The following is a 22,152-nucleotide window of genomic DNA, read 5'->3' on the forward strand; positions in this document are numbered from 1 at the left end:
TTCTTTTCTTTTCTTTTCTTTTCTTTTCTTTTCTTTTCTTTTCTTTTCTTTTCTTTTCTTTTCTTTTCTTTTCTTTTCTTTTCTTTTCTTTTCTTTTCTTTTCTTTTTCTTTTCTTTTTCTTTTCTTTTTCTTTTCTTTTTCTTTTCTTTTTCTTTTCTTTTTCTTTTCTTTTTCTTTTCTTTTCTTTTCTTTTCTTTTCTTTTCTTTTCTTTTCTTTTCTTTTCTTTTCTTTTCTTTTCTTTTCTTTTCTTTTCTTTTCTTTTCTTTTCTTTTCTTTTCTTTTCTTTTCTTTTCTTTTCTTTTCTTTTCTTTTCTTTTCTTTTCTTTTCTTTTCTTTTCTTTTCTTTTCTTTTCTTTTCTTTTCTTTTCTTTTCTTTTCTTTTCTTTTCTTTTCGCCATCCTGAATTGAACAATGTAATCCAGACTTCCCAGTTGTCCCGGTCAGTGTACATGTTGCTCTGGGTAAATTGGATATTTAATGGGACATTGATTTGTCTTATTGGAAACCCAAATGAGCTTAAGAAAGCATTAATTATTCATTTAAGCTGGTCTTGTAAGCAAGAGTGGAAGTCTTAATCTAGCTTCTTTTGAAAAGTTCTTCTGTGTATATCTCATGTTATACACCTTTAAATGGCTCACCTTTACATATCTCATGTATGTTCATTAATAAAGGAAAAAAAGTGTTCAGTCAGTGCCCAGCAGCACTGGAAGTTAAAACTGTTACTAAGCAACCTGAAACTCTGGAAAAGTTTTATTGATCATCTCTTGTAATTAGTCTCTCTAACATTGTAGAGACTGTGACAACTTAGGCTTCTACAGGTACTGTAGCTTTCGTAGTTAATCTTGAAAAGTGCTGAAGGAATAAAAATAAGACTAAATATTCAATGAAATCGTTGCACTTGTTTCATCTGTATGCCTGCTTCCAGCATCCCTTTGTTCAAGTGTAGACACTGCGCTAGTTTAACTACAGCCAGTTTAAAAAACAGTTCACGTAGTAGCCTGGGTACTTTTGATGGAACGACATTTGTTCGGAACTAGATCCATTGTGTTAGTAGGCGTCTGCACCTTGCTGAGGGGAGCGAGACCAATACGTTGTGTTTAATCTTACACAAAAGGATCCATACACCTTGTTATACTGGTTGGGCTAAACTGATATAAAATCACATCTTGACTTAATCTGACGTGATTTGTATGTAGACAAGTTTCAGTTCACATCAGTATACTGGAACTGGTAAATACTTGGCTTGTGTTTATATCACTCTACCCAAGCAGTGAGTATGCACTTTATGATATGAAGACAATTGTGAGCCCCAGAACTGAGCCAAGAAAGTGTTGCTCTGTTAGCATCTCTCCCTCAGAAAGTTGTTAATTTATGCTCTTTTAATTTGGAAGATAGTCGTGGTGTTAATATATTTGGATTTGAAACTTCATTAAAGGCAACACAGCTCCTCAAGTTAGTGTTTGTCCACTCGCGCACTTTCCAATGAATGCTGCTTCCAGAAATATGGCAGATGTGGCATATGTGACCGTCAGGACTGACTGACTGTCTTAGGTGCTTATGTGACTCTTTCCATCCCAGTGCCTGGGAACCTTGTCCTCTGTATTTATTCTCACAGTAGGGTGAGGCTAACAGTGCTGTTACCCCTGGCTTACAGTCAGGGACACTCAAGACACAGAGAAACTAAAACATTCACATAACCTCATTTTAAGCTGATAGGTTACGGGCTCAGAGACTTAGCTGAACTTCGCTGTCTGACTTTAGTCCTTTGGAGTTAAGGGCTTGCCATCCAAAGAGCCCAGATACCTGTTGTGGAGCAGGGTTTGGAACGTGGGTTATCCAGATCATAAATTAATGCCCTGTCACTAATGATACTGCCTGGAGTCTGTTATTGCCTTAGTCGTGATACAGAGATGCCTTATTGCACCATTCCTGCTGCTGCACGATGCCTGAGAGTATATCCTCTAGCATGCAGTTGACGTGGGGAGGGTTGGTGCAGGCAGAGCCTGAAATATTTACTGTGTCAAGATGTGAAATGCCTGTAAGGAGATGAGCCTAGCTCCTAGCTCAGGGTTTTCAGACCCAAAGCAGCTCACAATTTACATGTCTGGTAAGCTGGCTGGACTTCAGTCAGAAACACTTAAATAAGCTGCTTGTAAAGGTATGTCTCTTTCTTTAATTCCCTGTTCTGTCCTCACTGGTGACTATAAAGGGTCACCTCTGCCACTGAGAAGCCTTGTGTGTATTGCATATATCCAAAGGAAAAAGCTTGCAAGCAATTCCTTGCAGGAGAGCAAAAGTCAATTACTCAATCTTGACCTACAATGCCAAACTGAGGCCAGTAAGACAAGCACCATAATTAGCTGCACTTAAGAGATCAGTCTGGAATTAGCAACTACCAGTATTTGTATTCATTTAAATGGCTGTAAAGGCAGAACTAGAAAGAAGTTCCATCATTGGACCAGTCTCGAAAACATTTATTTACTCTCTAGTAAAGAGCAAAAACTTGTCTTTCAGATCGATACCAGAAGCTCTGGATGCTGGCATGCAGAAAATGTTAGGGTGTCCTCCACATGTGAGTTTGAGAGAGCAGAATGTTGCAGGTACAGATTTCACACTGCAGCATTTAAGTCCTAAGAAGCATTTGCCCAAATCCTTGATACGGTTCCTCATTTGAGCAACTTTAAACATTCTGTTACCTTTTCTTCAGTTGGCATCAGGCCCATCTCGGGCTGTCTGGGTATAAGAGGGAATTTTCCTCATAACAATTTAATTTACTAGCACTTGTCTCTATGTTTGTCTCTTCTTTCTTTCTTTCTCATTGCATAAACTGTGTGTTTCCTTGGTTACAAGTTAATAGTTAGTAGACTTGTTTGGAAGAGTAAGAACTTCCACTCCAGAAATAGTATTGCATTGCAGACTGTTAGATGAGGTTCGCTCAAGGCAAGGCATTTACTGGGCTCTTATTTAAAGGGAACTGCTAATTGAAAAACTGGTTGGCGTTGCCAGCTGCATTCTGTTCACCAGTATGGACTGAATAACTACTCATGGGGAATAGTTGAAATGAGGCTACCAGAGGAGGAGGCATTAAAAACTTTTGAGCTTGAGTAGAAGAATTCAGCCATTTTCTTTGAAGACTGGGGAGGGAGGCGGGGGAGGAGAACAAAGTAGCAGCTGCCCTGTTAGTTTGGCCAGACTTGGAGCAGAAATTATTGCTTGGAATATTTGTTATCCTCTGTTCTTGATGCTGTTACTCCCCTAATCACATATTAGGCTTTTTTATTATTAGTCTTGTATTTACTCTATATAATACAGAATGATAGCAGCATTCTTCACTAAGGGATTTATAAAGGAGAGTAATATAGAAGGACTTCATGAAGTGATGGGGCTTTTTCCCCTAGAAATTCACTGAGGAAGGGGAGGAAACCGGTCCAGTAAATATGAGCAAGGTGTCTACTATATTGCTTCGTAAGCAGTAACCTGAAAAAAAGCATAATCCTGGCTGGGGAGATGTCAGGAATTGATCAGGAAAGGAAAAGAGCGCTCCAGAAAACACTGAGATAAAATAATGAAGATGATTCCCAGTGAATGTGAGAGTGATGTAGGTGTATCAGCACTCAGTCTTTTGCAGGCCGGGAAAAGCAGGACAGGAATGGTAGGAAGATGGAGGCGTGGGTAGAGAGGTATGTTTTCTCAGAAATGTTCTGATGAGCATCACTGGTTTGAGAACAATATTACAAGAAGGGCAACTTTCTACTGCTAGAATGGGATGTGGGAGGGAGATTTGAAGGAACATAGTTTTGTTTGGGAACATTCTAGGTAATACGTTCCGCTTCAAATAGTACAGTTGAGACTCAATCTTGCTCTAGTTTACGCCTGTGCATTTCTGTTGGGGCTCCAAGCTGCCACAAGACACATCTGAAGAAAAAGTTAAACATTTTTTATGGAAGCCAAATGTAGAGCAATAAAACATTTATTACGACAATGAAATACACAATAAAGCTGACACAAACCTTTCCGGTTACTGTCCAAGCTCTGCTCAGGGCTGTGGAATAGCTGATCAATTATCGGTACCTGGAATTTTGTCTCCCTGGTTATATTGCAGATGATTTGGTCGTTTCTGTCTACTCATAATATCTCTGATATGCATGCAGAGAGTCGTTTCTGCTAGAATTAATGGGAGTAGAAACAGATAACGTTGGCTTCTTTTCTCTTCAGATGTGCTTTCCCTGTGTTAGGTATGTGCTGTAGCAAAATGGAGGTGTTTGTTATTTGTATTTAATATAGTCATTTGCATGCAAAGTCAGACTACCTGGTTCATCTGGTTTCTCAAAACATGATTTGGAATTGCTTTCCTTTCATTCTTTTTGCTGCTTGGCTTGTGTTCTTTCTTGGATTAAAATAGCCCAGTTCTTGTTGCCTTGTGCGCTCATCGAATGGTTTATGCACACTAATGTTCTTGGAAAGAAAAGCTTAGGCAGTCTGAAACACTTTGTGGCACTGAAACTGCGGAGGGAATTTTTCCTTGTCTTTCCATGGCAGCCTCAGTGGAAAGAGGTAGTAGTTGATGTGAATGGCTTTAAACTACTGGTTTATGAGAAGTCTATATTTAAAAAAAACATTGGTGACTTTTTAGATGAGCGTAAAATGTGAACAGATACTTTTGTATCATGATGCAAAGTGTCTGAGAACACAGATTTATGTACAGGAGAAAATATTCTTTTTGTCTGTGTTTAAATCATATTTTTTTGCTTTACAGTGGCCCATCCTCAGGAGCCTCACCACCCCTCTGAAAAGCCGGTCATCCACTGCCATAAATGTGGGGAGCCATGTAAAGGTGAAGTACTCCGTGTTCAGGCCAGACACTTTCACATCAAGTGCTTCACCTGCAAAGGTAAGACCTTGATATTCATCTGTTAGAAACGAGTCAATTTGTACAAATGTACCTTGAACCAGTGATGAGAGGTCACGCTTCCTGCCATCGGCCAGTTACAGGATATTCGCATTGCTCTGTCTCTGGGAGGGGAGGGTAAAGAATGGGGGCTGAAATGGCTGAATTGCACATGTACAAGCAGCAAGGTAATCGGCACCACACAGAACAAATTCAATATGCAAATATCTACAATTTAATTGAAAAGAAAGATTATATGAGACATTTTATTGGGGGAGGGAGAATAAATTTGCCACCACTAGAAGACTTGAAATAGCACATTCTCCTCTGAATACTTATGTGTTCATTCTTTTTTCTTTTCTACTGTTCGCTGGATGCAAGTTACACAATAGATAATTATACCTTCAAGAGATGAAAAAACATCTTGGTTCTCTCTAATATTATTTTCAATTTTCTTTGCTTCGTACAGTTTTATGTAGACAGTATCACATATTTCCCAAATAGTTAATTAGGCCGCGATTAGACTCTGGCTGCTTTGGTGAATTTCTTTTCTGTTTGTTTGTGAAACAGTGGAACAACACTAAACATCCAAGATGAAGTGCTTTATGGAGAGTCACAAAACATAGGAAGAGAAAGTATAGCCCTAGCAGCCACTGAGAAATCTGGTATAAATAGTTGAGTTGGTTTCAAATGTCATGTTGTATGTATTTCCTGTTATTTCCATGTATGGGGCAAGCATATGTTTAGATTGTATAGTGTGATGTGGTGAAGAGGAATATGGCATAAGAATACTTCAGAAAATTCTTTTAGTAGTTTTTGTTCTAAGTGCTTTTTCAAGGATTTGGATAAATCTGGATTTTTTTTAAACTGTTAATAGCAGCTGCTGCATTTCATTAGAAAATTAAGCTCCTTTCAACTGAATTGCTGGCTGAAAGTAAGTACCTGCACTCAGAAAAAAACCCACCAAAAAAAACCCCTGATAGATACTGACATCCAAGAGAAGCAGGGAGGGTGGTCACTGAGGGGCACGTGCTGGGACGCGGGGGAGCCTTAGCCACACACTTCGGGAGAGATGCCTTCAGAGAGGGAGCAGGGCAGAGCATGGTTACAGAAGGGAAAGGAGCAGGAGACAAGGGATATCTCTAGCAGCCGTGCTGCCACTGTGACCCTCGGAAAAAGCTGAGCTGGGTCTTTTAAGATGAGTGGCCAAAAAAAATCTTCTTTGTTCGCTTTTCTTGTGGCTGGATTTTGCCTAAGTTCAAGAAATAGCAATATGCATACCTACACACACACACACCATGTATGTGTGCATATCTATACATACTTGTGTGTATAAGTATATACATAAATGACACACTTGCTGGGGGCCTCCCTTTTGCTGGGCCTTCAGTCTGTGGGGCTGGGCCTCCTCTTCCTCTGTGTGGGCCTCCCACTCCCTATCAGCCTCCCTGACTCCCCAGGTCTCCGCCTCCATGGGACCTTATCCTCGGAGCCTCCCACTGCTTCAGGCCTCCTGTGTGAGCCTCCCTCCCTTTCCGGCTCCCCCTCACTTCGTCTCCCATGGGTCTGGGGCTCCCTGGCCCTCTGGGCCTCCCCCACCATGGGCTGGGACTCCCGCTTTTATGGAGCCGCCCTCTCTTTTTTTGAGCCTCATTTGCCTGGGGGCTCCACTTGCTGTGGGCTTCACTGGCTCTCTTGTTCTCAGCCTCTGAGGACTCTGAGTTTCTGAGCCTGCCAATTTTTGGGGGGACTTCCAACAATTTTGGGCCACCCCAACTCTCTACAAGCCTCCGCTATGTGAGCCTCCCACCTTTTTATTGGCTTTTTGTGCTTTCAGACCTCCTGCTCTTTTTGGGCTCTGCCTTCCCCCCGCTGCCCTCCCCGCACACCTTCGTCGGTCCTCCACTGTCCAACTCCCTCCCCTCTCACGGGGCCTCCCCCTCTGTGGGCCGCCATTTTCTGTGCCGCTCCCTTCCTTTTCGCCTGGGCCTCGTAATCTCCGTGACCACACCAAGGACTCACTGTGGATTTTCACAAAAAAGAGGTTTAATGAGGCATTAAATAATTGTAAAACTACTCTTTGTGAAATCTTCACCTTTGAAGATGGGCGTTCTGAAACAGGAGGCAGTCCTGACTCCTTCACAGGGTTTCTGTTTAATGGGCAACAATACAGAGTTGGCTGAAGTAAGTAACTCTCTCATTGCAATGTGTAGGATGAAAAGTGAGAATATGGAGGAATATATAGGCCCATGTGAAACAAGGGAAAGGTTGCTCCTATACTACCAGCATCTGCCACATTCAGTCCTAGCATAGCGTAGGATAGATACAATAAAATGGCGTCAGGCTTGAGGTGAACGTGGTGGAGCTGGTGGTGAGCATGGAGAAAGGTGCTGGAGTAAATCGGAGTAACTGAGTAACTAAAACAGAGTAGCAGAATCCTATACTACGGAGTTTTTCGCTTCCTTTAAACCTAAGTTATCTTTTCTGAAAGTCCATATCTACCACGTATACTGCAGATCCAGACTCTGAAAAGTGCCTCAAGCCCAGTCCCTGAGTTTCAGTTATATTTTTCATGTTTCGGATGTGGGTGGAATAGTATAGTAGTGTGAATTGCTGTAACTGTCCTTCTGCTTCCTAAATAGATAGGATATAGCAGAAATTAGAAATATTTGTTTTCCTATGTTACTAAAGATTGTTTTAGAAAGTCACTTGAGTTATTTGGATGCTGTAAAATGAATGGCTAGAATCTAAGAAATTCTGTTTTTGTGTTACCTGTGGGTTTTATTTAAATACAGCTAGATAGCTCAAAAAATACTTAACTTTCTCCTGGATATTGATGTCTTTCATCTGTATCAAACTGATGAATGGAATGGTATCAGCCCATCATGGAAGGCAGAGAGGAGCACTGTCATCTGCACTGTTCCTGAAATGCTTAGGGTAATGCATCAGTCTTTCTATATTACAGTTGCTGTATTTCAAGCAGCACTTGGTGTTATATAATCCCTAAACAGTTCAAAACCAGCAAAAAGTTGTTTCTTTTCCTGTTTCTGCCCATAGTGAGTGGTGGTCTCAATTTACAGAAGACCCGGGATTAGGGTATTTCCAGCAGCAGGCAGCTGAGACCCTTTGAGTCATGAAGGAGAATGGTAATTCAGGCCAGGTGGTGAACAGGGTGCCTAGGACCTCCTGATAAAGCAAGGGGGCAGACGGAATAGGGCTCTGGAATTATTCTCCTGCTGAATGCACCAGATGAATCTTGCTATTTTGGGGGGGAGTAATTTTTTCTTTCACTTGTTTTTTAGTTGCTTAGTCATAGACTGCTTTTGTGCTTTGATCATTCTGTTGCAAGGCTGGGTTTAGTAGGATACATTTTTTTTTTTTCTCCTCTCCCCTTGGGCAATATCTAAACTCATTGTAGCTTCTGTTTATGGAAATATTTCCAAGCTGATGACTGTTTAATATTCTGTAATATTATTGGTCTTGTGACTGCTTGTATGAAGATCACCAGAGAAGGGAGAGCTATAGAAATATCTCTCTCTGATGGAAATTAAACTGTATTTTTTATCATTACCTTGTTAAGGAAACTTTAAGCTTGTGGAAGGTGACTGGTTGCACGTGTTCGCTTATTGCTTAGGAGAAGAGAGTGCCAGTGTGGCTTCTGTCTGTTTGTAGTATCTGCATATCCCAGTTTGACCTGAGAGAGCTGGTGCTGAGTCTTAAGAGACTTTCCTCTTGCTCCCTATTCAGTCTGTGCCTTATTAGTTGGGTTTTTCAGCAAGTAAGTTTTATCTTTTTTTGTGCTCATTTGCCCTTCACTGGGAGAAAGGAAAGGGATGTGTATGGGAGGTTGCTCCAAGTCCTGTTTTGAATCTTATACCTGACCTGCAGTGCTTGTTTATTGTTGGTCTCTCACATTTAAGTGAATGCACTTTTTGTTTAAACCATACAGTTATTTACTTACATTGCATGTTGTCTGACCATATGGTTCATACAAGCAGAACACAGCTGTTCAAGTAAGCATTGTTTTCCTCTAATGGGCTTTTAATTTGACATGACTGCGACTCTACAGGAGATGGAGTTAGACCCCCTCAGCTTATACCGTGTGTTCTTAGCCAGAGGAAACAACTCCTGATACTGGGACCAGAACGTATCGGACGACCAAGCCACCTGTGGATGCAGCTTTCTCCTTTCTGTATACTGAAGTTTTCTCTTGAGACTTCAACTCATATATCTACAGTGTGAAAGACTTGAGCAAGCGCGTACTTGTCTGATGACTGTCATACCTAGTGAAAATGTATAAACTTTTACCCATAGGTTTAGTGTGATAGTCTAGTGAAGGTGTGGAAAAAAAGCATTTCCTCATAAAGCTGTCTTGCTAGTTGTATGGTAGCAGGGTTTCAGTGTGAACCTGTTTTTATTTTGCTCTGTATGGGATTCCCTTTTTTTGTTTGCTTGTTTATTGCCATCCATGCTCTCAACTTTGTGTTTACATCATAGTGTTAAGCGTATTTGGTATGATTGTAATCCTGCTTGCCTAGACTATGTCAGAGATGCATAGGCACTCTGTGATTGCTTGGCACGCATGTCAGCGGTGGCTGCCACGCTGCAGGAACACGGTGACTTAAGCCTCCGTGCTGCATCAGCCAGCTCAGGACGTGCCCCTGGGTCATGTTATGTGATCAGACAGTCATCTCCCCCTGTAGTCTGGTGCTCCGTCCATCTCTGGAATCCTTCTCAGAACAGAGTAGCTGCTTCCTGGCAAAGATGACAAGTAAAACCTCCACCGATTGACGTGTTCCCAAACCCCCACGATAAGATGCAGCTAGCTGTTACTCCCGGCCTGTTGAAAACCAAGGGTATACCGCTGTTTTGTCCTATCTGCCTGGCAGGGCTGGCTGGTTCTATTTGTGGCTCCAGATAAGAGCTGATAAAAAAACAAAGAGCTGAAAATGGTGTGGCCTGTCCCCCAGAAGGTGAGCTCTGCCGGCCTCCTGATAGGCAAAGCATCTCAAGCAGTCAGCAGCTGACTCGGAGCTGGAGTTAACAGGGGAATGATGGACAGGGGAGGGATAAGAGACGTTTAGGAGTGCAGCGCCAGGAGCACTGTTCAGAGCAGCTGTCTTTGGCTGTTTTATAACAAAGTCACTTTCCTTGCTAAGGAGTTACACTGTTGTGTGTTACAAATGCAATTTTAATTGGATTCTGCATTATCTCCAGTTGTAATAAATAAGTTGTAATTTCTGTTTTAGCAGGAGGACACTAGTCTTACCGTACCAAATTGTTAATGGTTAGCAGGCAATGGAAGCAGCAGGCTGAGAGGAGGGAGGGTTAGAAGAGGTTGGGGGGAGAACAGACTGAGCTGGAGACCTCATTGGGTTTGCTTTTTGTCTTTAATAGGCATTAACATTATGGCTTTAACATAAAGAATGAATTGATAGCTTATAAAGAAGTAAACAGTTTTTCTTGTAAAGCATCTATGTACATGAACAACTTTTTTGGAAAAACGAAGACTCTTCAGTGCAATGTCTGTTACATATGTAAATGTGTGTGGGATCAGGCCCTAAATTACAACGTGTGTGAGCAGAGATTTTAATATCTCGAATTAAATTGTGGTCTGATACAAATGATAATTTTCTATCATTGTCAGTTGATTATAGTTCATTTTACCCTATTGCATGTACTAGGAGAGGAAACTTTGAGGCTAGCAAAATTGCTATAATAAGACTTTATTATTAAGCCTGTGATTCATCATCTGGGTTAGAGGGAAATGCTGGTTTCAATACAGTGTATTGCTTAAGAGAACAAGCTTTAAGCTTTCATAGCAACAATGTAACAGTTTACATAGCTGGATTTTGGTACCTGTAGAGATAGGTTGCATTATCTTAACAAGGTAACGTAGTATTTGCAGTAGGAGTATTTCAAATAATAGACAGTGTCCCTGTTCTCGATGTCGAGTATAAATTGGAAAACATAGTTAGCTTCCATATGGTAGCCTAAAATAAAAAAAAAAAAATGTTGTAAATAAGCAATCTTGCCATGAGAATATGCATGGTGTCTTAAAGTTTTCTAGTCCTCACTATGTGGCATAAATCTGTAATTTGATTAGGCTATGCCAGGTGGAAATGTTTCACTGTGTATGAATGTTTTATATGCTACAGCAATATTGGATACCAAAAGGCAATTACCAGTTAATATTCTTGCTAATTATAAGGCAAAGCCAAGTCTTGGCATACTACATTCCACATTCTACAAACCACAAACCCAGAGTATCCCACAGAGAAGAAACTTTTAGCTTCTATTAAAACATTGTTATAAATCAGCATAAAGCAGTTTCTTAATTATGGAACAAATGTGCTAATTTTCCTCTTTTGAGTTAGATGTCTTTCAAGCTCGTTTAGGAAAGCCCACATCAATACGTACTTCCAGAATCCTTTGTGTGGTGTGTTTAGGTTCCAGGCATGGGTCTGTTTCTTTTGTGTGATGACATTTGCAAGGCTACATCATCTGTAGTTCAGTGAGCTTGACAGGGAAGCAGGAGGCTTCCTAAGTTTAGATTTTGGGATGCTCTGTAATCTTTGACTTTGAACTGGATCTTCCTCCCTTGAAGGACTGGGAAGAAGTCAGGGTCATGTAAGCAGACACTGTATCAACAGGCTGGAATGTGTTTTAAATCATTAGTTCTTTGACCTTTGATCTGTCATCAGATTCCTTCAATGGCAGTGGGGGGAGGCTGCAAACTGGCAGCTGGGTAGTTAGTGCTATTTATAGTTTGGTGTCCGTGGATGGAAAGTTTAAATATGAGGACCTTCTTGTGGTAGATATCCAGTGCAGTGGTTGAAAAGATCTGTACATTTCCACAAATACTTCTGAAACAGACTGATCGGTGGACACGGTAGCGTAACTGGTGGATAGAACGTGCTCCTTCCTGAGCATCGGGAAATTATACGAGGTCCCTTGAAGCTCTGAATCACTGAACCAAAGACCCTTCTTTATATAAAAGCTCTCCAAGCTTGTAATTCTCTTTCAGTACATCATGGTTCTGCTTGCCAGCTTGTGAACTCCCCTGTTCAGCTTGGTTATTGAAACAGACTTTAACATTATTAAGTCTTTTGATTTTTCTCAAGAGTGTTTGTATTTTCATATTTTTTCCTAAACCTGAGTGTCTTGGCTTTCATTGAAAGAAAAGGGCATTTCTAGTCATTAAAATATAAAACATTGGAAAATATGAATTTGAAGTGCTCTAACAGCAGAATACAAATAAAAAGGACAGAAATGTTAACAATATCCTGGTTTGGATGGTCAGGACTTTGGACATCTGACTCAAGATCTTGAAGGATTATAATTCTGGATCCATTGTCCATGGTAGAAAGTCCCATGGAAGGGAATGAGGAAGAGTAAGTTGAGATTTTAAGGGTGAAAATGAAAGAGAAATACTTGTTGCTGAAGAGATTAGTACACAAATGAAAAAGCGAAAAGGGGGGCACGCTGTAACCTGTGTGCATAAGGAGACCTAATAGGGGACAGCGAGAACATGCTTAAGGGTAGCAAATCAGGTTTGAACAGTTCAGAAAATCCAGGGAACAATGGGATTCTGCTGTTCCTGGGAAGCTAACGGAGGTTAAAATTTCTCCCATGACAGGAAATGGGATTCAGATGTGAATCCATGCATTCAGGTGGCTTGCTATGAAAGCAAGCCTCAGTTCCAGCTGTAAGAGTAACTGCCATTTCTGTATTTGCATATCTTAGCTGCTGTGTCTTGCAGCCTGTTCTTTTTCTTATAGTGATTCCTATTGGTATTTTACTTCAGGTTCGGGTAAGGGCCTGGGAAGTTTGCTCTAAGATAGGCTGGCTTTCTGCAAAATGACCCTAACCCTCCCGTAACCCATACTCAGCAGGGAGGGTTCTGTCTCATTAGTGGCAGTAGCCTTTGGGATGGCAACGGGCTGTTTCAGGGGTGCAGCAGATTTTAAACTATATCTGACCCCTTGGCAGTGAAAGCCACCAGTCATCCCCAACACTTGTGGAAAACGGTCTGCGTAAGAATTCCTGAGGATCCCTTTGCTCCCTGCTGAAGAGGCACGGTGGGTGAGGTGACTGTGGGCTTTGACAGTAGGGCTCAAACTATACCCATAGTTCTACCTCACACTGTTCTCCCATCCTCTGACCCTTTCCTGCCCTTCTACTTGCTTTCAATAGCAATGTGCTATTTTATTTGGGGCTTTTTTTCATATAAAACACTGAATTGATAATCTTTGCTTTAGATGTTGATAGGAAAAAAAATCCCAAGCAGTTTCATCCCATTCTAAAGTGGATCCTTGTTTTGCTCTTGGGGATTTAGTGGTATTAATGGCAATTGGTTGACAGGGATCTTAGTTTAGTTGGGTCTGAGGTCTCTTTCAGTGACCAAACATTTGACAGGAAATGAAATTAATTACACTGCTTGGCTGATGTTGATGAATGAATGCTGACAGATGCCATGTCAAATTTTAACAAGCTACTGGATCCCTTTGAAAGTAGAGGGTCAGCAGGATGCTTTACAGGTGCTTGATGAGTGGGACAGAGTATGAGAATATGAAAACTTGCTTGGGTTTGTTGTCAATGTATCCTTCATTTGCCTGGCTTGTTTCATAAGTCTATGGATGAGGTAGATTTGGTTTTGTTCTATTCTTACATCCTTGGTTTGCATATTTATAAACCTTTTAGAGAGATCTCTCATCTAGATAGGTGTAGCCAAGTTATCCCAGGCTAAACTTTGACATTTTTACACTGATTGCATTTTCTTCAAGGTTCATTTCCCACAGACCCGTAAATGACTTTGATCTCCACCTAGTGCTTAGTTTAATGTGAAAGGTGTTTTAAATGGTTGAATGATTCTTGCCATTGTTTCCGTCCGGGTGCACAAAACATTGATATTTCAGTGGGGAAGCTGTCACATTGCTACATTACATATGGCTGTTGTTTGCTTGCTGTTGAGCTCAGGTACTAGCTATTGTCTCTTAGATTGCTAGAAGGACTGAAATATATGCATGTCAGGTGCAGACAGGAAAGTTTCCCCTATGGAGTATTGTTCATATCTCCAGCGTTAAGTTGAAAACCAAAGAACGCTGACCTCATAGGACTAAAAGCAGTGCCGTGGTGTTGATTGGGAAGTCGATTAAGTTAAACCTCTGAGCTCATTTGAAACTCAGTCATCACTAGTGGTTTGAGTTGAGTGAATGCTTGCATTAAATGCTTAGGGGTTTCACTCAAGTACCCCACTGAGAATTACTTGTGTCATAATGACAGTGGCACTCAGTAGGCATGCAGGCAGGATGTTTGAAACAGAGGGTCAAGGTTTTTCAAGGGAACAGGAGAAGGGCCTGGCTGGAGGCTAGAGGATGCTTCTCATGGGGATCCCAGACCAATTTAGGGGAAGAGGGGAGAAATGCAGTTTGCTCAGGAGGTATTTTAGCTGCTAAACCTTTCTTCCAGCTGGTGACTAGGTAACGAAGCAGATCTTAACATCACCTGTATTTGTTCCATGTATACAAAGCTCTTTTGACTTCCCAGGGTTGTTTCTAAAGTCAATCTGTTGAAATGAGAAGAGATTCCAGAACCACTGGGAATGCCAGACACAGTTCCAGATAGCTTGGATCAAAATGCATTTCTCATCAGTGTATGGCAAAAAAAATTTCCAGGGACAGGAGTGTGACAGTTACCAGGATCTCTGTTACAGCTTTTGCGAAAAGCTGTATGCAATTTCTTAATGGTGCCTTGTAATCTTTGCAATAGTAAGGCTGCAGCATGGCTTCTGAGACGTACCGTTCTCACGTAGTCTTCTGATGATACTTTGACGTATGTTTGTTCTTTAAATAACTTAAGGAACTGGAGGTTATGCCATCGAGAAAATTGTTAAGAGGAATAAAACAAAGGCAGAGAAAGACTTAGTTCACTTGAAATGTGGAAACCTTAAACTTTAATAAGAACATGAACCTTGCTTTCATCAATACAGGATTTGTTAAGCCCTCTCTTAGGCAAGAAAAAAGAAACAGATTTTTCCTGTGTATTTGTTTAGATGTAGATGATAAACTGAAACATTGCCAAATTCCTTTCTACCTTCAAACAAGAAATCCATTATGTCCGAAGAAATAGATGTTGTATGAATATTTCCCGACTTGAGAACAGCACCATTATTCTATGAAGCTTAGAAATACAAGAAAGAAATAAAACCCCAACAGGAAATTGAATTTGCACCTTATTTAATGCACGGTGACAAAGCAGATCATTAGACTTTTCTTAATGAATAGTATTCGCTTCTGCAAACTGAGAGACCGTGCTCACAGAGTCTGCTTGTGTGGTTTTGTTTCTTCAGTGTTGAAACCATTTTTACTTAACATCAGCATGGAGTTATTTTACTAAGGGCCTGGTTTTTCAGCTCTCACTAACAATAACCCTGTGGAAATCCTACATAATGCTCAGTAGGATCAAATCCTACTTCCATTCACTTTGAAAAAATCTGATCTCTTCATTTTCATCATCCCCATTAAAGCTTGGAAGCGACTCGGGTTAAGAATGATCCGAGTCCCTTGGAGATCACAGGCAATTGGATTGCTCTTGAGCAGCTACCTTTTGTTTTAATAGCCCGGGCTTGCATACACAGACCCTGTACCTTTGAGAGCTGACAGCAGCACTGACGGTATCTCCCATCTTTTTGTGCTCCAAGGATGCAAAATCATAGCTCCAGAGAGTAGTTCAAGAGAGAAAAAGCTTGTAGGTCTGTGTTTTCCATACAGTGTGAGGCAGGACTGTATTCCAGCTTATTCCATTCACAACAGAGGCAGGATTGTCTGTCTGGAATATGGAATCCTTTAATGTACAGGCTCTGAGAAAAAGAAAAGGCTGAGTTCCTCCGGAAGCTGTTGAAGATAATAGGGGTTTTTTTGTTTGGTTTTGTTTTTTTCCTCCTTCTTTTTTTGTCTCTATGCTTATGGTACCTCAGGGAACAGAAATGCTCCCCAGTGTCTCCTGTTTCAGAAGGGGGATTCTGGTGGTCATGTAAAACAGAATTTCTTCGTATCAAGCAGGAAGGGTTCTCGGGGGAAATGTTGTTCTCCTGTAGAACTACTTCCATGTCATGGATGTTTACAGGATATCTCTTGCTTTTTGCCTTCTCAAGCATGACCATAGAATCATTAAGGTTGGAAAAGACCTCTGCAATCATCGAGTCCAACCGTTAACCTAACTGCCAGGTCCACCTCTAAACCATGTCCCTAAAACGTGAAATGATTTGTGCATCGCTATTGGCTCCACTAATTAATTCTTTTGAAGTTGTTTTTCCCATCAGCATAGGAAAAACAAAAGAACATTATTTGATGTTTCCTATTAACTGTCATCATTTTGGTATTCGTTTTTCTTTGATGACATGGTATTTGTATCACAGCAATTGCCTAGATCACGCTATTGGGTTTTATTGTATGTATGTAGCGATCACAGCTGGTTTCTCTTCATTGCCTCTGCTGTTTGTGGCATGAACGATGCTGGGCAGATGGTCTTTAATAAAAACAATCACAATTGGTCCATCTTTTCTGTGGTATTTCTACAGCGGTCATAAATATGTGTGCTAAGGCGATATGTTTAAGCTTGAGGGGATTTGTTGTCAGAACCATGACTTCTGCGCAGTTGCAAAAAGGAAAAGAAAAAAAAGCTGTTTAAATCCCTTCCTTGTTTGTACACCACATTGTACACCAAGGGTGGATACAGTCATGTTCATCCTTTCTGATTTGATCTCTGACTCAAAGTGAAAGCAGCCTGCTGGAACAGCATTTTTCCAACCATGGGTGTTAACAGTCTGGGTGACCCTTGTTTTGCCCATGTAGCTTAAAGCTGTGATTAGTGATGGGAACACATGCGCTAAATTGTCTGCAAAAATCCGTTGTAATGTGGGGTTGCCAGGACTTGTCTTTAATTCTTGCAGATTGGTGTGTGCTTCCTGCTGTGAGTACGCCAAAGATGATGAATCTGCTGGTGGTTCACATCATGAGCAGTTCTGCTTGTGCCTGAATTCATGACTTGCCAGTATGAGAGAATTTAACTCATTCTGAGTTATTGACAAAAAGAATAGGAGATTGGATAGAAAGGAGACTTTTCATAAAGAAAAGGGCAGTAGAGGGAGCTTCTTTTTAATAATAGTAATTACTGTCTTTAAAAGACTTGCCAAATAATTTTATCCCCCATTTTTATTGCTAGGCTTGAATTCCCGTGGCCACGCAAAAGGGATAGAGCTTAATAATTGTGAGTGCATGAACCCTTTCATTCAAAGTCTATAGTGTTTTTTTGCAAGCAGTGATCTGCCACAGATTTCTGAATCATACATTGAAGCTGGATTTTCCAAAGAAACTAGAACAGAGGTAGCAATGAAAGTTAGTTTTGATCATCCTACCTTATTAGACCCGTTGCCTAGGCAAGTAAAGAGAGCCATAACGACTAAACAGGTTTTTCAAAAGGTGATTCATTGGTAGAACTGGGGACCATAGCAAAGAGCCAGAGAGTTCATATATGAAGCTTCTGAGGCAGATCCAGCAGCGTGCTGAGTGCCTTCAGCTTGAAGCTGAAATTATATATAGACTTGGACATTAAAGCTACAAGCTAAATTACAAACTAAAGGTGGCTAGGAAGAAACTTTCGCCTAGACGCATGAGTACTCCCTAGCTATTTATGAAATTCAGCAGCTTCTGAAGCATCTAGTATTGACCACTCCATGACCATACTCCAGTTCAGACTTTTAGATCCTGTGGTTACTCTGTATGAATACTGAAGTAATCCCTAACAACTTTTAGGCATTAAAGTAGAATTCTCAGTTACTCCATGATCTAATTGTAAGGATCCACCAAAGGTAACTTAGAAAAGCAAACCTATTGTAAGTAGGCTTAGGTTTCGCCTCGGGACCTCCAGTGGAAAATGCCTAGATGGTCCCCAACTCAGGAGGAGTCTAGGGTGAAATGTTGATGTGGTGTAGAGGTCACAGTATTTTCTGCCTAATGGTTATATGATATTGTGCCGTTACTTTGAAAAGAATATTTTAAACATAAAGGAGATCAGCAGAAAAAAAATGGAAGAATGAAAGAGGTTTTTTTTCTGGAGGTGTACCTGAAAACCAGCTTAGAGCGTTTTGCAGCATTATAATAGAGCCTTAACAATAGATCTCTAATTCTTCTAAGTCACTGATAATTGAGTTTTGGCTGCTTGTGGATTTAATGCCACCATGAAATGTAATTTGTTTGCACGTGAAATATTAACACTGTTCCACAGAGAAATGTGAAACTGAAAGAATGCTAGCACTGATACTGCTTCAATTCTAAGTTGCATTTTGGTGCATTCTGTTTATTGTTATTCTATTAATTATTGTTACAGTACCACTCATTAGACCTCTGAGGCTTGGCAACAGGCAAACACAGAGAATTTGCAATCCCTGCCCCAAGCACCTTGCAATTTTAATTTTCAAGGCAGGTAGCTAAAAGGATGTTAGCCCATTATAACAGGGGAGAGAACAAATGGGCATAACTTTGTGCTTGGAGTTTGTGGCAGAGAGATTAATCGAACCCAGTTCCCCCAATAATCTTTCTGTATTTCATATTTTAATTTTTCAAGGACTCTGCAACTGCAAGGACTTAGAATGCTGCTTATTTATTTCCCCTTAATAATCAGAATTTCTGATATTTGATATTTCTGATATTTGATCTGAATGTACTTGAATGTTATGAAGAGGCATGAGTTGGAATTGCTTGCAGAGTAAGAGTTAAGCTAGTGTCCTAGACCACTGTGAAGAGTAGTTTCTCTTACTGAATTACACAGATACAGCAACATACAGAGCAGCAGTAGGAGTGGGTGAAACTAAAATGCCTGGGAGCTGCCATATGTATATTTGTTTAAGAATTCATCTAGCAGCTCCTATTTGTGCTTTCTTGCTGAAGTGAATAAAGAGAACTTTTAAAAGCTCACATGAAGCAAGTAGTATTTTTGGTGCTGCTGTGGGACGTTAAATAGGTAGGTTCGAGTCCTGTTCAACGCAAGCTACAGGAAGTGTGAAATTCAGTTTCCCATCTCCCATGGCACTTTATCTTCATAGGAGTTGGCTGTTTTGGGATGGATTGCTTTCTGTCTCCTGTGTTGACCAGAAATGCCAATGTAGCACTATGAATATTTTCTTAAAGCAAAACAGGCACCTGGTTGTGATGTGTTTTGGTTTGGGTGAATAAGCATTTAACAGTGAAAAACTGCCAAGTTGCAGAATTCCTTGACTGGTCCTTCAGTCTTTTACTGATACAATTATTTTTGAAGAAAGAAAGTTGTACATGGCCACAAGTCTGTATCCAAATATTAGAGTTGTTTATCTAATTCATGAAGTACAGGGAGTATAATATGTGAAAGACTAACACAAGACTGATGCAGATTAGGCACTCACAGGTTCTTGGGACATTAATTTTTTCAGAATACAGGTGGGGAATACTCCTTGTTCCTATTTGCTTTATTTGGTATCCAATATACTGTTGTATAGTTTGGCTGCATGTATCATGAAGTGTATATAGTGGAGATGTGTTTAGATTTTTAATGCTTGATTGTCTCTTCCCTCCAGCTTTCTCCTGGTATTTATGTCTAAATTAATGCTGTAAGATCAACCTGAACATTTCAAAGATCATACTTAGTAAAAAAAGTATTAACGCAGTGATGGTGGAGCAGCTCAGTGTTATCTGGGGACTGGAAGAGTTAATCTAAACTGTACAACATTTCTAAAATATTCATTGTTTCAAAAAGGCACAGCACCTTGAAAGCTTCTTAAAATAAAGCACGTGCTTGCAGGAAAAATGTGAGCTAGTGCATAAAAGAGTAAAATCTGTCCTATTTATGGAATCGTATCTTTTCTTCTGCTCACCTCCAGTCCCAAAAGTGAAAGCAAGATTGCATTGGTATAAATAACTCTGATAACATGATTAACTGAATGACTGGAGGTAACTGAGGTCTTGGCAAGGACCAAGTACATGCAAGTTATGATTACATGGGTTTCTCCAAGGAAGGTCTTTATTACAAGCTCTCTTGTAGCCAGAGAATACCAACCATCTCCTGGGATGTCAAGGCACGTAGTGACAGGAGGAGAAAGCAAAAATCTGATAGAAGGGAGCAAGACCACCAGGGTCATCTCATTTGTCGGCAGCATAGACTGTTGCTGACATCCTTAGTAGGTATATTTTTTCAATCTGTGTGGTTTTTTTCTTCCAGTGTGTGGCTGTGACTTGGCACAAGGAGGCTTTTTCATTAAGAATGGGGAATATCTTTGCACCTTGGATTACCAGCGCATGTATGGTACCCGCTGCAACGGTTGTGGGGAATTCGTGGAAGGAGAAGTTGTGACAGCTCTGGGAAAAACTTACCATCCAAGCTGCTTTGCCTGCACCGTTTGCAAGTAAGTCAGTCATCCCTTTCAACTAACACAGCATGAACCCAGTACAAGGAAAACAGGGAGAAAGGTATCACCATGAGACACAAGTCTCAAGACATATTTCTCTGTGGGAAGCATTTGGTTGGAAAAGATCTGCTGCAAGTCTGACTTTGAGGGTCTTCAAAATACCACTCATTTATTTGGGGGACACAGCTGCTCTGTTACATGCAGTTCCCTGTTCTTGGGAGGTTACTCTCACATATGAAAGAATTTAATATCAGGCTTACATGTTGAGATGATGGACATGGGTTGAGTTGCATTCAGATGATCAGCTCAGCTTTATGGGAGAAACAAAGCAAAATTCTGGGTACTACAACAGAGAAGTCGTTTAGGCTATAAGAACAGTTAAACAATTGAAAAGGTACTGGAGACTCATTTTCACATCATGTAAGAACGCATGGCTTTGAGACAACTGTGATCCCCATCTTCTTCCCAAATACTATTTCTTGTCCCCAATAAGAGAACCAGTCTCCAGTTCTCCAGGGAATAAAAAGAAGTTAGCTAAGGCTGTGTGGATGGGACAAAAGGTGGCATGTTTAACTTGTATTTTTGTTTAAACTCTCATGAAGGTATCAATTCATAATTTAGGAGACTGCTGGCCAAATCTTCCACATGATCTCATAGCAGTTCTATACTTGAAAATCTCAGCTGAGCTTTATAGCTTAAACTCAACCCAAAGACCCTATGCATAGTATTCTCTATTAGCTGGCTCTAGGCACTGAGACTGTGCTAGAATTTAGGCTGTTTTAGCATATAGCTTATTGCTATGGTTATCAGCACAGTATTTTGGATACACTAGGGGAAATAAAGCTTCTGTAGTTTTTTTTTTTATAGTAGTGGCACATTTTTATAGTAGTAAAAATAAGCTTCTAGACATAAAGTGAAACTGAAGTGGTATGGTGCCATCATGATTCTACAGAAAGCCAACAGTCTTATGTGTATACTTATGATTTACTAAGCTGGAATTAAGATGGCCATCAGGTTGTTCATTTCTGCAGTTCTGAGCCCTGCAAGTAGAACGGAACTTTTCTTAAATCAGTTTCACTGTAATGCCTGAGGGACACATAAGAAGCATCAGATAGAGATGTAGGTGGATTTCATAGAGAGCGAGGACCCAAAAGGCAGGGCCTGTTCCTTTGTGTTCTTGGAGGGAAATAGGGCAGTGGAGTTCTCCAGAAATCAGAATCTGACAGCAGTCAAATTGTCTGAAACTTAATGCAGGAAGATGACATGAACGAGAAAGGCAAGAATCAGCATTTTGAGACAGTACCTTGTTGGAGATATCATCATATGATGCGTCTGGGTATTAGTGTGGCAGACTTGCCAGGTGCTACCCTAATCTTTCATAGCTATCTCTGATGAGTAGTTTAAGTACTTTGTCCTATAGCCTGGTACGTTTTCAAGACTTTTTCTATTGAAAGTATTTTGATTGTTTTTCCATTTGGTTTTACTGGTGTCTGAATTTACTGCATGTTGATAATCATGTGATGTGTGTGTTTCAGATTTATTTCCCAAGGACAGTGTGAAAGTAGATGATAGAATATGAAACATGACATCAATTTTCTGTACGCTGACTTGCATTAATCTTTTTATGTTGAATGAACAAAAGATGAGTCCTTGGAATAGATTAATGAAATGCAGTATTGCTGCTGATTTATTTATGGCCCACTTAGGAATGGCAGTGGAAAGGAAACTAGAACAATGCTGTAAACATTTTGTTTTGTGGAAACAAGTGGGTGTTCACTTGTTAAGCACAGTTTTAGAGCAAGGTGTGGTGTAGTGGGGTCTGT

At 40.5% G+C, this 22,152-nt stretch overlaps 1 protein-coding gene across 1 annotated transcript in view; it reads left to right on the top strand.

Annotated features, from left to right (window-relative positions):
* The first annotated feature begins 4,763 nt into the window (after nucleotides 1-4,763).
* ABLIM1 (actin binding LIM protein 1) overlaps nucleotides 4,764-22,152 on the top strand; it is a 109,877-nt gene continuing 92,488 nt past the window's right edge. The window contains exons 1-2 of the mRNA XM_082309773.1: nucleotides 4,764-4,893; nucleotides 20,143-20,326. Coding sequence (XP_082165899.1) covers nucleotides 20,220-20,326 — 107 coding nt within the window. The 5' untranslated portion in view covers nucleotides 4,764-4,893; nucleotides 20,143-20,219. The remainder of the gene's footprint in view (nucleotides 4,894-20,142; nucleotides 20,327-22,152) is intronic.

This window comes from Platalea leucorodia (assembly GCF_965183815.1).
Source record: "Platalea leucorodia genome assembly, chromosome: 4".
Classification (NCBI taxonomy): domain Eukaryota; kingdom Metazoa; phylum Chordata; class Aves; order Pelecaniformes; family Threskiornithidae; genus Platalea; species Platalea leucorodia.